Source organism: Myodes glareolus, chromosome 12 (genome assembly GCF_982192425.1).
Source record: "Myodes glareolus chromosome 12, mMyoGla1.1, whole genome shotgun sequence".
NCBI lineage: Eukaryota > Metazoa > Chordata > Mammalia > Rodentia > Cricetidae > Myodes > Myodes glareolus.
In genome coordinates, this window is record NC_142037.1 from 42,999,041 (window position 1) to 43,014,597 (window position 15,557).

General features: G+C 44.1%; 1 protein-coding gene across 4 annotated transcripts in view; it reads left to right on the plus strand.

Annotated features, from left to right (window-relative positions):
- The window catches only part of Enox1 (ecto-NOX disulfide-thiol exchanger 1), a 554,924-nt gene that overhangs the window by 526,429 nt on the left and 12,938 nt on the right, over window positions 1-15,557 (plus strand). For all 4 annotated transcript variants that reach the window (XM_048422010.3, XM_087912247.1, XM_048422009.3 and 1 more), the window contains 2 exons: window positions 6,942-7,044; window positions 14,164-14,249. In XM_048422010.3, coding sequence (XP_048277967.1) covers window positions 6,942-7,044; window positions 14,164-14,249 — 189 coding nt within the window. The remainder of the gene's footprint in view (window positions 1-6,941; window positions 7,045-14,163; window positions 14,250-15,557) is intronic.

The following is a 15,557-nucleotide window of genomic DNA, read 5'->3' on the forward strand; positions in this document are numbered from 1 at the left end:
GTGTTACTCTGTAGCATTTGTTGGGGCCCTGTTCAATGACTCTACTACTTCATGACTCCAGCATTGGAGATGGGGACAAGTGCTGAACAAGACCTGTGGGTAGTGTGGTCTGCTGTGAGTCCACCATCCCCTGCCAGCTCCTGACATGCTGGCTGCCCTCCATCATCCACTTCCCCTGTTCAGACTGGATCCTGAGCTGTGTACCGGTCCCAGGACACCACTCAGGCTTAGCAATTAATGTGGGCCTGTTGTCCGCTAAATTCTTGTGTGTAATTTCATTTGTCCTCAGTTGTTATCCAGGCTGTGAACATATCACCCTCTCTCAAAGACATCCTTTCCACTTAGCTCAGAGGTTCATCACTAATATTCTTTTATGATGCAACCATCATCCTGGTTAATGTTCGTCTACTTCTTTTCTTCCTAATCCTCTCTTGGGAGACTTTCATAGAGACTCAGCCTGTGTTCTGCTTAGCAATCTTCCCTTCCCAGCCCTGCAAGCCCGATGCCTGTCCTGTTTGTCCTTCGTGTATACCAAGCACAGAACTCTGCAGACTCCTTGAACCTGGTAGCCCAGAAAGACGACATGTACATAGTCTTTCTTTGCTCTAATTGAGAAAGCCCGAGCTGAAAACGGTGCGTGTTATTTCATCCCCCGAGGAATTCCTGTTGATATCCCCATCACTCTGTCAAATGTTCCATTCCCACATAAACTTTAAGGTTGGCTCTCTTCTAAAGGTCACAGTTTAAAGTGTTTCTGGGCTGGTAAGATACCTCAGTGGTTCAGGGCACTTGCTGCTCTTTCAGAGGATCTGAGCTTTCAGCTGCTTGTAACTCCAGCTCCAGGAGATCTGACGATCTCTTCTGGCCTTTGTGAGTGCCCGCACCCAAGTGTGCACATATACACGCATATATTTTTAAAATCCTCTTTTAAAAAGGAAAGGTAGCATCTTTCATCAGGAATAACATTTTATGCACAGCTGGCCCAATTATAACCTCAGACCATCCTAAATCCTGTTCACAGAGATCTCTCATTCTCTGTCTCTTCCTCTCTCCCCTGCCTCTTTGTGTGTGGTGGGGGCATGCACGTGCATGCACTGTGGTTAAACTTATAGTCTCACATGCTAGAGAAGTAGTCTTGTTTTGGTCCGCATACCCAGGCCTCATTTGGTACCTTCTCATCACCGATGTCTTTGCTGTGCCTGTCATCCTATCACCTTGGTCCCTCTAACTCTGTGCCCACAATCTCCTCTTACTCAGCCTTGGCCATTCTGTCTTTAGCACGTAAGTTTCATCTTCACCTGAGCCTCCGAAACGTTCACCAAATATCACCAACCACAGTCTGGCAGGAGAACCTTCATTCCTGGCACTTTCTAATCACTCGTGATTTTTACAAAGTAGTAGGTCATGTGTTAAATTAAGCTCTGTTTTTCTTGGCACATGCTGAGGTTGTCATATGTGAACGCCAGTAGATGAGATTCATGTTCTTTGAATTCTCAGCATGCTCTCAACAATTTATAATATCTCTTCGTCTAGCAGAAGGGGTGTCCTTCACTCTTGTTCAATATGTTGACCTTTCTTTATGATCCGTCTTTTTCTTATTAATAGTATTTATACATCGTTATGGGGTAATTTATGGTGATTTGATAAAAGAATACAATGCATAATAATCAGAGAGGAGTAATAAGCTCTTCCATCTCAAGTGTTAATTATCTTTAACAAAGGATATAAAATGTATAACATGTATTTTTTGAGTATATTATACATGGCTACTATATTTTACATCATTTCTGCTTCTCCCTTTTTCCCCTCCAGCTCCTTCCACAGCCCCCATCCCTCTCAAATTCCTCATCATCTTTAATTATAATCATTACATATAGGTATACATATAATGAATGCAATCTGGAGGCCCTGTAGTATTGCCATAGGTGTATGTGTTTGGAGCTTACCACTTGGGAATGGATAACCTGTCAGAGAGCTCGCCCCTAAGATGACTGATTCTTCCTCTCTCGACAACTATTAGTTACCTTAGCTGTTTATCTAGGAGTAGGGCCTCGTGATATTTCCCTCATCCTCACGGGCGTGTAAACTGGTGTTTAGACTACCATAGTGTTGTGATTTCATAAGTGCCACCTCCCTGTCAAGAACAGAACTATCTCATAGCAGATCTCTGGTCCTCTGGCTCTTAGAATCCTTCTTCTCTCTCTTCCATGATGCTCCCCAAGCCTTAGGAATAAGGGTTGTGCTGTAGATGTACTGATTAAGTCTGGGTGTCCCACAATCACCTGCTCTCTACATTTTGACCAGTTGTAGATTTTATACTCATCTCTATCCCGCTATAAAAAGTTTAATGAGGTATGAGAAACACACTCATCTGCACATAGAAAGATAATAATCAGAATGCAGTTGGGGGTTAGCTGGTTTAGGATAATGGCAATAGTATGTTCTCCTCTAGGATCTATGGTTTTATCAGCTAAGGGTTGTTACCTGGGTTTATAGTGCATGAATTCTCTCCTATTGAGCAGGCCTTTAGTTCAATTAGACTTCTGTTGGTTACTCCAAGATAGAAGTGCCACTATTGCACCTGTTGGAATATCTTGCTACGCTGGTCCTTATTGTGGCTCCTAGGCTGTGTACCTGGGTAAAACTAATGATCATTTTTATTCCTTGGCAGATTACATAGCACTTTCAGATATTAGAAAAGGTAGTCCTCAGGGAGGAAGCTTCTGAGTTAGCTCTAGCTCAGTTCCTTCAAGTCCTATGTCCAAAGTATTGGTATCTTCAGAAATATGGTCTTATCTTCAAGTTCTGAGATACAACCAAGGGCAGTGGCAATAGCCTATATCAATTTAGAAGTCTCTTTGACTCTTCTGAACAACAAATGGTGGAATGTTAGGTAATCTGTTAAGGGGAGCATTATCACCCCCAAGTGATATAACTCATTCAACTTATTATGTATATATGTATATACATACATCTGTATATATTATACATGTATTTTTAAGTAAACATAAAATATCTTCCTATGGCTTTTCAAGCATCTGGTTTTATGTATCCCACCATGTTACCCTTCCTCCCACTTCCCAGTCAACTGCTTTGCTTTTTCGTCCTTCATGACACTTGCGTTCTGCTGTGCCCTCTAGAGCCCCTTCTCCCATGCAGTGAACAGCTGCACTCCCTCACACACCCCCTCCACGATGGGCTGCTTCACCACAGGCCCAGGACAACAAGGCAGCATGACCATCGGCAGAAACAACGATAGCAGGAGCCCAGACACATCTTTCCTCCTTGTAAGATTATTTTCTCACGTGTCTGTGGAGCAACATGGCTTTGCCCCTTTTTTGAAATTTAGGAAGACTTGGTTTGTGGTCCTATCACATGATCTGGCTTGGGGAATTTGCAGCATGTTGGTCAGAGGAGTGTGCAGTCTGCCATTGGTGAGTGGACTGTTCTCACACATCTTTTAGGCTCTGTCGTATGGCTCAATTGCCGTATTTCTTTGGTTCCTGTCTGGATGATTGAGAAAATTTGGTACTGAAGACCTCCATCTATTATTGTATTGTAGACTGTTATTTATCCTTTTAGGTGGTCTTGTGGTAGACACATATATATTTGTAATTGTTATGCCTTCTGCAGAGTTTTTTTATTAATGTCTGATGACATTTTTGCCTGTCTTTGTGCTTTTTATTTAAACTATTCTTTATCTGGTGTGAGTATCATAATCCTGCTTTGTGTTTGTTTGTTTGTGTGCCATGTCTTTTTTCTAACCCTTCATATTGAGTCTACAGCAGTGGCATGAGAATTTCTGTAGATGTTTCTGTTTTAGGTAGCATATAGTTGGATCTTGATTTCTGGTTTTGTTATTGTTGTTTAATCTGTTTGGCTGGTCTGTGTCTTCTAGTTGAGAATTTAATCCCTCTACACTCAACATTGTTGATGATTAAAAGCTCCCCCTCTTGTTTTGTTAATTGTTTCCTGCTTGTTGTGGGTTTCCTTCTGATGACTTACATTTCTGACCTGTTATTGTTTGGTTCTCTTTCTCTTTTATATTACTATTCTTCTAGTGAGTCTTATGTATCTGTGTGTTTTCATGAAGGTGCTAACTGGCCTTTTGTTTCTAGTATTTCCATGAGCATCTTGTTAGCCTCCTCTCATAGTGATGAATTCTGTGATTTTGCCTGACAGATTACTGGGTGCATGACTGGCAGGGTTTGGTTTTTATTTTTTCTTTTAGTGGAAGTTCTTATTTTCTTTTAGAACTTTAGTTATATCATTCATCCTTTCTAGCCTGTAAAGTTTCGTCTGAGAAATCTGTGTAAATCTAATGGAAATTCTCTTATAGGTGACAGGAAGCTTTTTGTTTGCTGCTCTGTTTTGTTTTTGGTATCTTTATTTATATTGCACTTTTACCATCTTTTCTATAAAGTGATTTTTATTGTTGTTGTTTTGGGTTGCTTTTTGTTTTTTGGTCAAATCTAATTGGGTCCATTGAGTTCCTTAGAGTTGAATGTTTGTACCATGTTGAAATTCAAAAATATTTTTTGCAATTGCTTCATGAAGTAGATTTCCAATGCTCTTTTCCTTCTGGAACTTCTACTTTCTCATTTTTTCATGTCACTTTGTAAAATTTCCTTAGCATAATTCTTTTGTGTTCTTTCTATGGACTTTCTTCAAACTGGGATTGTTTCTGGAGGGAGGGGTCTTCTTTGTTTCTTATATTCATATACCGATGCCTGTGCATCTAGTGAAAGAGCCGCCTCTTCTAATTTTATAAAGCAGTTTTCTTAGAAAAGTATTTTGTTTTATTTATGTTGGATGTGTGGTACCACTTGGGTAGGTCTTTTGCCTTTGTTATGGGTGTGCTCAAAAGTGTAATCTGCTCGTAATTTGGTTGACTATGGCGATATCAGCAATGCCTGTTACCAGTCTAGATGATAGTGATTATGACTTTGAAGTTCACAGAGGTTCCTAAAGATGTGTGTTCTCAGGCATCACAGCATGTAGCGCTCATGGCACTGGGGACTGTGATGGCAGCTGCCACAATCTTGTGACCCAAGATGTAGATTAGACTGTCCTAGACTCAAGAATAAATACAAGTGACACAAAGGATGTAAGAAAAAATAGTTCCTGAGTCATAGAATGTGAAGGAGAACCCTCTCTGGGCCCCTTAGGATGAACTCAGGAGGTGCCTGGGCCTAAGGAAACAACTCTCGCAGTTTTGAGTTACTGGATGGGAAAGACCTTTCCCATTTCCCATAGGATGAGCCCAGTGATAGCAGGTACATGGCATTGGTGACCACAGCTTCATGGTGTAATTGTGAGTTTTTCTTGGGCATGTAGTACGTACTGTAGCCGTTTCTCGGAGCTGTGGAGCCTGGGTGGTCTTCCGTAGGTCTCCAGAGACAAGTGCAGATGACACCAGCACTTTGGCATCAGTGTCTGTGGTCCACAGACCATGACCTGTGGAACGTACCTTTCCTACATCCCCTGGAGTGTATTCAGATGGCATGTGTGCTCACAGTGCTATTACCCATGTTCTTGATGGAACTATGGGTACCACTAGAGCATTGGCATTTATAGCTATAGGAAATGGATGAAGAGACAAGTATAGTTGATTCAGGGACTGTCCACACTAGTAACTGCAGTCCCAAGGAGGAGACCTCCCCTAGTTCTGTGGGACTTCGTGCTAGGTGTCTGTCAGGCTCTTAGTGAAGCTATAGGGTTCTTGAGGGCCTGCCAGACACCCTGTGAAGAAACACAGGTTTCAAGGCTTTTAAGGTAAGATAGTGTCTAGCAGTAACTCTTTTGCGTGGCATCTAGACATTGGAAGAGTCTGTGTTCCTTCTTTGGGGCAGTCAGACAGCCCACGAGCTTCTCTTAATCCTTTCTTAGGACCAAAGAATTCTGAAGCTTCCCCCACTTTTATGATTAGGTGGTTGGCACCTTGCCTCTTACCTTTTCCCTACAAAGCAGAGTACCCCTGCCTCCTAGCCAGGGACCTAGTGTTAAAGCTGTAGTTTGCCCCACTATGTAGGGTGTCTGTCTGATGCCTCATTGTATTTGGGGATCCAGGAATCTTCCTTGCTGATTTCCAGCATTCTTCTTCAACCACTCACCCATGGCAAGGTTGAGCACAAGGTGAGGGTATTCAGCTATGCCAGATCTCCCTACAGGGGAGGGAGCTGCCTTTCAGTTAGCAGCTTCCTTCCAACAAGTCTCAGCTTCCCTAGTGATTGTACGTATGGTATGTATAGGCTGTTAAATTTCCATTACAAAGCTTTCTATTTCAAGTCATAAATCAATACTGGGAGGATATGAGTTAAATATCTGTCTCTATCTTTAACTTTTAGACGATCATAAAAATAATCCCAGACAGCCCATTCTCAACATGTCATGCATATACAGCTCTGTTCAATTCCCCATGGTTAAGTTAAAAAAGAAAAAAACTCTCCCCAGGCTTTGCCTCACCTGCTTCCCCTCTTGTGTGCAAGAATCCATTCCTACTCAACTTCAACACTCCTCCTGCAGCTCTGCCTCCACCTCTGAAGCCCATCCTGTCTGTCTTCACTCCAGCTAATCAGCCAGTCTTGTGCAAGCTTTGAGACCTCCCCCCAAATGCCATGTTTAGAATGAAACATACTAACATGGATACAGTCAAATACACAGCCTTCGTGAATAGAGGTGTCTGGTTTGTTTATTAATTTTTTCAATTGCCAAAAATCTAAGATAGTTTAATGCCAAATTCACTACTCTGAGAGACTATCTTGGTTGCGTGGGAGCAGTTTGGAACCTATTGAACAAATAATTAAAAGATTTTATCTGCACTTCTAAGAGGAAGTGATGGTCTGTTTCATAGAGTTTAAGAAACGGTGTTTTTTTATTATTATTAAAACACATGGGATCTGCATAAACACCTACGTGGCTTTTGTGTTTCTACTTTATAGGAAATCAATGTGTTGACAGTTGCGTTGGTTAACCAAGACCGAGAGAACAATACTGAAAAGAGAAGCCAAGGCTTAAAATCTGAGAAGGAGGCCCTGCTGATAGGTAAGAAGTCTCTTCTTATTATCTATTTACAAAAGTCATCCCCAGATAACCAACTTGGGCAGTATTTTAGTAATTCACTTACACCATGCTGACAATTGAAACAGCAGAGCCTCCCAATCGGAGGTGACTTTGTCAAGATTACCCAATGTGCATTTCAAGTGAGGGTCATGCGGACTGGCTGAGCTTCCTCTCATCAGGAACTGGGAACATTAGGTAGCTGTTGGACAGAAATCAAGGTTCAAGAAAATAGGTTAATTTGCATCTTTTGGGTCATAAATCTGAATTTCAAAATTTAAAAAGAGGTCTGATTGGTTCTTGTCCAAAAGTTCACAAGTCAACCCAGATTTGAAGGCAGTTTTGAACCTGGGGATGAGCCTGTAAGCCCCTTAGCGGAGGCTGCACCCCAAAGGCAGCCCCAAAGCCAGATGCATAAAGCTGATTATTAATTTCTGTATCCAGAGTGATGACGTCCAGATAATCGGGAGAGTCTAAATCAGACTCCCATATCCACGGTCAAACAAACAAGAGAAGCTGGCCCTAATAAAGAGAAAAAGTGAGAAAGTTATTGTTAACTGCAGTGTCCTCTTGCCCTGAAAGATACTGCCAGGTTGGCTTTTTCTTTGTCTGGGCTGAGACAGAACGCTTGTTTCTTAAATCGTTATCCAGTTGGTGCAAGCTGCATGCTTACTCTTCCAGGAAAATGTCCTTGGGGGTGGTGTGTTGGTAATGTGCTTGGGACCCCACCTTACTATCCTCCCCATAACCCAAGAAGAAAGGACTATTCTTTACCTGCGACATATAACCTTGGTCCAAGCTGCACCTTGGCGGAGACCGCAGTGTGGAGTTCCAGGTTCAGCCTGGTTCCTCTGCAGAGTGGTTGGTTAATGGGGAGGGTCGAGGCCACAGCACATGTAGCAAACTGCTCTCCCCCAGGTCATTACCTGGCAGACGCAGCAGCCTCTAAATATTGCATCAGCTCTCACCTGAAAATGACGGGTGCACTGAGGCCTGCAGAAGCTGGCACAGGGGGAATTCAATTCAAGAGGTAGTCCAAACTTCATCCATCACGTATAGATTTTTCAACTACGAGGTTATTGAATATGACATCAACTTAGAGATACTCCAAGGAAAACCAATTATTTTCTCTCTCTCTGATGATATACAGCTGTAATAATATGCTGTGCACACATCTCAAAAGACATGCTGATGTGCTGTCATACCCAGAGACCCAAAACGAGCCCATATGTAGATTCGAACTGGCTTCTTCTCCCCTCCGAGAATAGTTCCAACTCCGACAACTGTTCTGTATGACTAAGATATGATTATTGTCCCACAATCCTCTGGTCTATGACCAAACTCAAAACAATCCCTAAAAAACTTTCTAGAAGTGTGAAGAACAGTGACCAACAGACCCCCACTTTAATTTCCTTCTCACTGGAGGTTGCCTCCTGTTACAAGGAGGAAGGCCCCTTGTTTATCCCTGCCGCCTGGCTAGCTTAGCCCCCAAAATAACCACACAGAAACTGTATTCATTAAAACACTGCTTGGTCCATTAGCTCTAGTTTCTTACTGGCTAATTCTTACATCTTAATTTAACCCATTTCTATTGATCTGTGCATCACCACATGACTGTGGCTTACTGGCAGGATTCTAACTGGTGTCCATCTCCGGCAGAGGATCCATGGCGTCTGCCCTTCTTCCCAGCATTCAGTTCTGTCTTCTCCGCCTACCTAAGTTCTGCTCTATCAGGCCCAAAGCAGTTTCTTTATTCATTAACCAATGAAAACAACACATGAACAGAAGAACCTCTTACACCAGCTTCCTATTGTATTTTATATTCTCCTTGGAGAATGCATTGCATTTGTGATGTCTCCTGAATAGTTCTGTGTATAAAATATATGTATAGTATAAGATATATGTGTAGGTTACACATGTTTATATGCACATATTTTAGTCAGTTTTCACAAAATTTTAAATACATGCATAATTATTATACATTCTAAATTATTCATAATTTTTGTGTGTGTGTGTGTATGCATGTATGCAAATACCCATGGAGTTCAGAGGAGTTAGATGCCCTGAAGCTGAAGTAAGAGGCAGTTGTGAGCTCCCTGACATGGATGCTGGGAATCAAACTTGGGTCCTCTGTAATACACAATCTTAACTTCTGAGCCATCTCTCCAGCCCCCAGTTATTGTACATTGATGGGAGTAGACAGGGGGGTTTGGTTTATAGCTTTCTATCTCTGCTAATGTCTTCAGTCTCAGAACAAAGAAATTAGCTATTATAGTGTAATAGAAAGAAATATATGAGGATGTCAGTATCTTCAATAAAAGCATGCACAGAGACTGAATGTTCCCCTCACGGTCTGTCTTGGAGCCAGCCTACCTGTAAACAGTGAATTGGAGTAAAAGAAAGCAAGGGATAAACTCATCTCAAATCACTATATGTGAACCTTTCTGCTATAAAGGATGTTGGGGACTGTAATGTTTGATAAAAACAAATGACCAATTTCTCCTTTCAATTCTCTATTGGTACTTTACCTTCCTCTGGTGATAGCATGGCAAAACATACAACTTCCTCCCTGAACCCACCTTCCAGATAGCCATATTTATATTCTTATAAAATTTAGAATTAAATGAGAGCAATCCTTCTGACTCCCAAAAAGGATTATGGAGGAGTATCTTCTAGCGGGGCAGTAGATCCTGTGGAAGGCTGCCATTGCCTCTGTTATGAAGGCCCCACCATCTTAGTTACTGTCCATGACACTATGGTGAGGTATCCCGATACAAGTGGCTTAAGGGAGAAAGGACTTAATTTGGCTCACAGTTTTGAGGTGACAGTCCTTTATGGTGGAGACACCGCAGCAGGAGCATGAGGCATGATCACGTGTGGAGACACAGCAGCAGGAGCATGAGGTATGATCACGTGTGGAGACACAGCAGCAGGAGCATGAGGCATGATCACGTGGTACCCACAGACAAGAAGCAGACAGAGACAAATGTTTGTGCTCAACTCGCTTCCTCCTTTTTGTACTGTTAAATAATATGTTTATCCATTCTTAGAGCGTTCCATACAGAGTCTCTCGATCATACCCACCACCCATTCTTACCCCCAACTCCTTCCAGATCCTCCTCCACATCTGTTTGAGGAATCCACCTTGCAGCAGACATCTTGGTCCTCTGGCTTTTGCAATCCCCCTCCCACCTCCCATGGTGCTTGCAGAGCCTTATATATGCAGGGTGCCTCGTTAATGTGTGGATCTGGGGTAGTTATCCCACAGTCAGCTGATCTCTTCATTTTAACCAGGTGTGACTAATTATTTTAGTCTGCTGCAGAAACGAAGGCTCCTCAATGAGGCTGAGAGCTACACTTAGCTGCGCTAGCAGGATATAAGCATTGACAACACAGTTAGGAATGACGCTGGCTTAGGGAAGTGGCAAGCAGTGGGTTCTCCTCTAGGTCCCATGTCCTCACCAGCCGCAGTGTTTGCCTAAATTGCCAGGGCCAGGCGTGAATTCCTTCCTACCAATCAGTGGGTGTTAAGTCCTAATAAGGGGCGATCGGTTACTGTTGCGTCTCTCGGAATATCTTGCTGCGCTGGCCGTTGGTGTGGTTTGTGACATCACAACTGGACAGGACTATAGATGCCTTTCTCCCCGGAGGCCTGCATGGCCTCTTCTGATGCTGTGAGAGCTGGTCATCAGGGAGGAGACTTCCAGGTCAGATCTAGACTGATTCCTCCAAATCCTGTGTGGCACATATATTGTGACTTCAGGGACAGGATTGTACCTTCTTTTTCTGGAAGGCACCAAAGGCAACAGCAATTGTTTGGGGAATCTTTTGGACTCCCATGACCAATAACTCAAAAGGGAGTTTCTGTACCTAGCATTGTTTTTGCATTTTGTTTTAAGTCTATGGAGGTGGGCACTGCCACACCGATTATCATAGCTTTCATTCCGTGTGTGTGCGTGTGTGTGCGCACGCGTGCACGCACATGTGCATGCATGTGTGTGTAATTTTAAGCGACCATAAAATAATGTAACCTCCTATGGATTTTTCAACACCTAAATGTGAGCTGCATCCCTCTCTTCAGTTAACCCTAGTCTTGCTTGCTTGTTCCAAACTCAGGCCCTTGCACTACCCAAGGACTGTGCATAGACTTATGTGGTCGACTCGGTCACATCTCCCGCTGGAAAGACGTTACTGTCTCAGAGAAAGAAGCCTGCGTTTGGCCTCTCAGTGTAAAATAGCTCCACCAACCCTGAGGACACCCTGTGTTCTGTCATGGGCTCTCTCTTTGTTATGCTTATCACCATCTGAAAATAGTTCCTTTACTCTTAATATTTGTGCCTCCCATCTGTGTTGGTCATCTAGACTGGCAGTCCACGGAAATGGCCCTTTTTCTGTCTTGCACACAGCTGTGCCCAGCACCTTGGTGTCATATGGCTGCAGGGTGCTTAAAGTGAACACCAGAGCTGTGTGATTGTGAGGGGCAGTACTAGCACTGTTCGGTTGATTTAAACACTACCAACTTGGTCTTGGTGAGGTTCAAAACAAGGATAAAATGATGGTCCTGATGGGATGCTCTCACATAGCCCGCTAGAATGAGCCTTCCAGATGGAGTCTGCTGCTCCTTACACAGAGCTGGCCTGCATTTTCTCAAGTAGCTTTTAGGGCTCTGAGACCTGTAAAAAGCCCCGGTAGGACAACATCTGCTCCTTCTATCTCACTTAGATTGTCGGCTTACAAATGAGTTTTGCACCACCGGGCACACGGTTTTAAGTAGGAAGGCCTGCTGCTACTCACAGAAATAGACAGGGCAACAGAGCCCACCTGCTCGGCTACCTCAGTTCCTAGGGTTCCTCTTACCAGCATGGAAGCTGTTCCCAGAGTGCCAGACAGGGGTGTCCATATGGGGACATGTTGGCACTTTTCATTAACTTTGGAGTTATAACACTCTTCCCTTTTTTTTCTTTTTTAAGAGAAACTACTTCTTTATTTTGCTATATTCTTGAGAATTTCAAATACACACATATAGACACACAATGAAATATGACCATAGCTACATACCAATTTCCTACCTCTAACTCCCTCCATACATTTTCAACACATACATCCTCCTCCTAACGTCATATCTGTTTTTTAGATTATTTTTGTTGTTGTTTTGCATGTGTGCATACCTTTCTAAGTTCATCCAGTTTGTGCTGCCTATATATGTGGGGGGGGCACCTAGTGGAGCACGAGAAACCTACCAGTAGACAGGGCACTAAGATCTACCCATCCTCTCCTCCTCTGCCACCGTGTACTACTCATAGCTCCTCTGTAAGGGGTGGGGCCTGTCAATCATCTGCCCCATCTCTGCCAGGGTGTTGGCTGGCACCGAGGTACTCACATCCCTGGTCCGGGGCTGCTCTCAGTCTTGCCCAGAGAAGCCTCTTGCTGCAGTAAGTCGGTGGAGGAGATGCATAGCTGGTCCGAGTGCTGAGAGTGAGAGATGGGGTTCTAGGCCTAAGTGGGGGACATCTATCTATCTATACCGAGACTCAGGAGCACTGCAGAAGGGGCACACTGTGGGTGGGGTGGGGTGGGGGTAGAAGGCATGTAAGAGCCAGGGGATCGGGAGGACTGTGAAATGTGTCTTGTAGACATGACATGGCTATCGTATGCACACGTTCACAGCCACGGTTACCAACACACTGCCTGCATGGCTATCCATTTTCTTTTCCTGGGAACAACTCAGTTCCTTTCAAGAAGCAATGGAGACTTCATTTACAAAGCTGCTCGCACCTGAATCTGATTTCTGAAATGATTTTGAAAACTGAGCATACAGAACATAGAAACTGCATTTTCTCAGGTGGTCACCTAGAGGCGTTAAGATTGCCGGCATCACCTGTGATGGTCCCTATTAAGTCATAAAACTGTAGATCAGAGAAAGAAAGATCTGCATGGACTGAGAATAGAAGGCGAGCTGTCAGTCTGAGGATACTGACCGTTCAGGTTGATGGAGATGTAACGTTCCTGCCATCCTCACATAAACCTCGTTTGAGCAAACCTCCAAAGACAGTCGTCAAGAGTGCTCGGCTAAACTCTGCAATTCTCTGTCCTTAGCCTGAGGATCAGCCGGGAACTTGTCTCTGAAATCTGCCTGGCACCCACCCATGAGCATCCAGCAAATCATAGAGAACAAACACCATCCCTTGACAGTTCAAGGCCCCTGCAAATGTAGGATGGCCTCCCCCTAGCATCGGCTCTCACAGTGCACAGTCTAGGAGATATAATACACCTCAACCCTGATTAAAGCCTTCAAAGTGTCCATCTAAGCTCGACCTTTTCACAAAAAGCAGGACGCGGTCTACGGAGCTGACTTCCTTACTATTTTGCTTTTGGACCTGGGAGCAACCAGGGCGGGAAGATCCCGCTTTTTGGTTCAGCCCTGACACCGTTATCCAGCTATTAGCTGGGACAACCCTGCTGGTGGGTCCTGTGGCGGAAAGGCTTTCTGCCAGAGTGCCCATTCCCAGACCTTTGCAGTGAGCCTGTGTGTCACAACAGAGGAGGCAGAGCACGCCCCCCCACACACACACACACATGCACAGTCTGTAGAAGCGGCACAGTACGGGGTGCACAGAGAACCCACTGGGGTGTGGACGGCACACTCTTCATAACCACCAGCTGTTATTATCAAGGACACTCAAGGCAGCGTGAGCTCTGACACAACCGTCTGAGCCACTTTCAGACCACAAAGTCCACTGAGAGAAAAGAGATCATTTAACCTTCCCCAAACTACAGTTCCGATTGGTAAGCCAAGCATGAACTTGGTGGCTGAACTGCTTCCGGCGATCGTGGTTTAGAAACCTCTGTTCATCTGTGCATCATCCCAGGGTCTAGCCGTGTTGACCTGATGTCCCCATGCCACGAGAGCGTGTGTTCTCTTTGCCATTCACAGTTACTGTCTGCAGAACATACTGTTACTGGAGGCTGACTGAGAGGGGTTGGAAATGGCCAGACCGTCCGTGACTTGGCTTCCCGGAAGTCTGTGAGGTCAGATGACCTCCGTTAAGGGAGCCTTTCTCCTGTCCTCCAAATAACTTCCAGTGTTTGTTTTTTTCCGTTCAGGCATCATATCAACGTTTCTTCATGTTCACCCTTTCGGAGCCAATATAGAGTATCTGTGGTCATACATGCAGCAGCTGGACTCTAAGGTAAATTGTTTCTTTGACTGTACTTTCCCTGTTGGAATTTAGCATGTTGCCTGCTTGCTGCAGGCGGATGCCGTGTGAGCGGCATCAGTATAGAGCCACATAGCAGTGTCTCTCGGAGGACCCAGGGCTCTGGCAGGCAGCTGTCAGCTCCTTGCTTCTGTCTTTATATAAAGAAAAATCAGTTATTCAAAGTGACAATGACTTGTCACTGTCAAAAGATGCCCAAGTGCTTTGAAAAGCTTGGGAGAGACTGGAAAGTCCAGATTGGCGCGAAAGTTTCCAAGACCAGGAGGAAGGCGAGAGTGGCTAACGAGGCAGGTCCCTTACTTAGGCCATGTCCACGCAAGAGTCCATGTTAGAGACTTCACATGGAGGGACCGTCATCGTCAATAGCTTAAAGATCTGATGGGATGGACAAGAAAATGCCATCAACAGCTGTTTTTAGCATTATTTTCTGAGTGTTAAAAAATAAAAAAAAAATGTCTGTCAAGTTATCCTCAGCTGTGTCCCTGCAGGGCCACCCTCAGCATCAGACGCTACCATGCCGTTTTTCTGAAGCTCCGCTTTCTCGTCTGATAATTAGCAGTGTTTTGGACAAATGCAAAGAGACAAAGGAAAAAGGTGAAATTTCTGTGTTAAGGTGAAAAGTTGAGAGGGGCTATTGTTGGCAAAGCCACACCGTTTACCAGGGCTGGCAGGGAGAGCCACAAGAGGGGTGATCACAGCAGCTAATGTGATAACCAGAGAGATCCCTGGGAGCCAGGGGAAATTGCCCTAAAGATGGGGAGAATAAATAGACGCGCCACCATCAGGGAAAGAAGAGGACACGGACCTTGTTTGAGCAGCCAGTCAGCCTGCAGCTCTGGGTCAGTGGTTAACAGGGATTACAGGATTACATCACCACGCAGCGTCCTCATTTGCTGCGGATGACATTACCTGCGCATGACCACACAGCAGCTTGATCTTTAAGTAAACCTGAGATTCCTCCTTGGAGAGGAATCATCTGGAGCTGCTAGTGGTTTTCAGTTGAATATTTGTGCCTTTTTATGAAAGACGAAAGGAGTTAGATTGTAGGCTTTAAGTATTTCCCATTCATGCATATTAATTGTACAGATTAGGGCAGTTTAGTGTGGTATTTTCCTAAATTCTCGCAGTGTGGATTGATCAGCTACTCTCTCGTTACCTGCTATTCCACTTAACATCAAATGCCTGTTTCCAGATTGTAGAAGTTAGCTCAATTCGGGAAATAACCAGGCTAACTAAAAGATAAAACAATTATAGTTTTATTTATTATAAGGGGAAAACTAA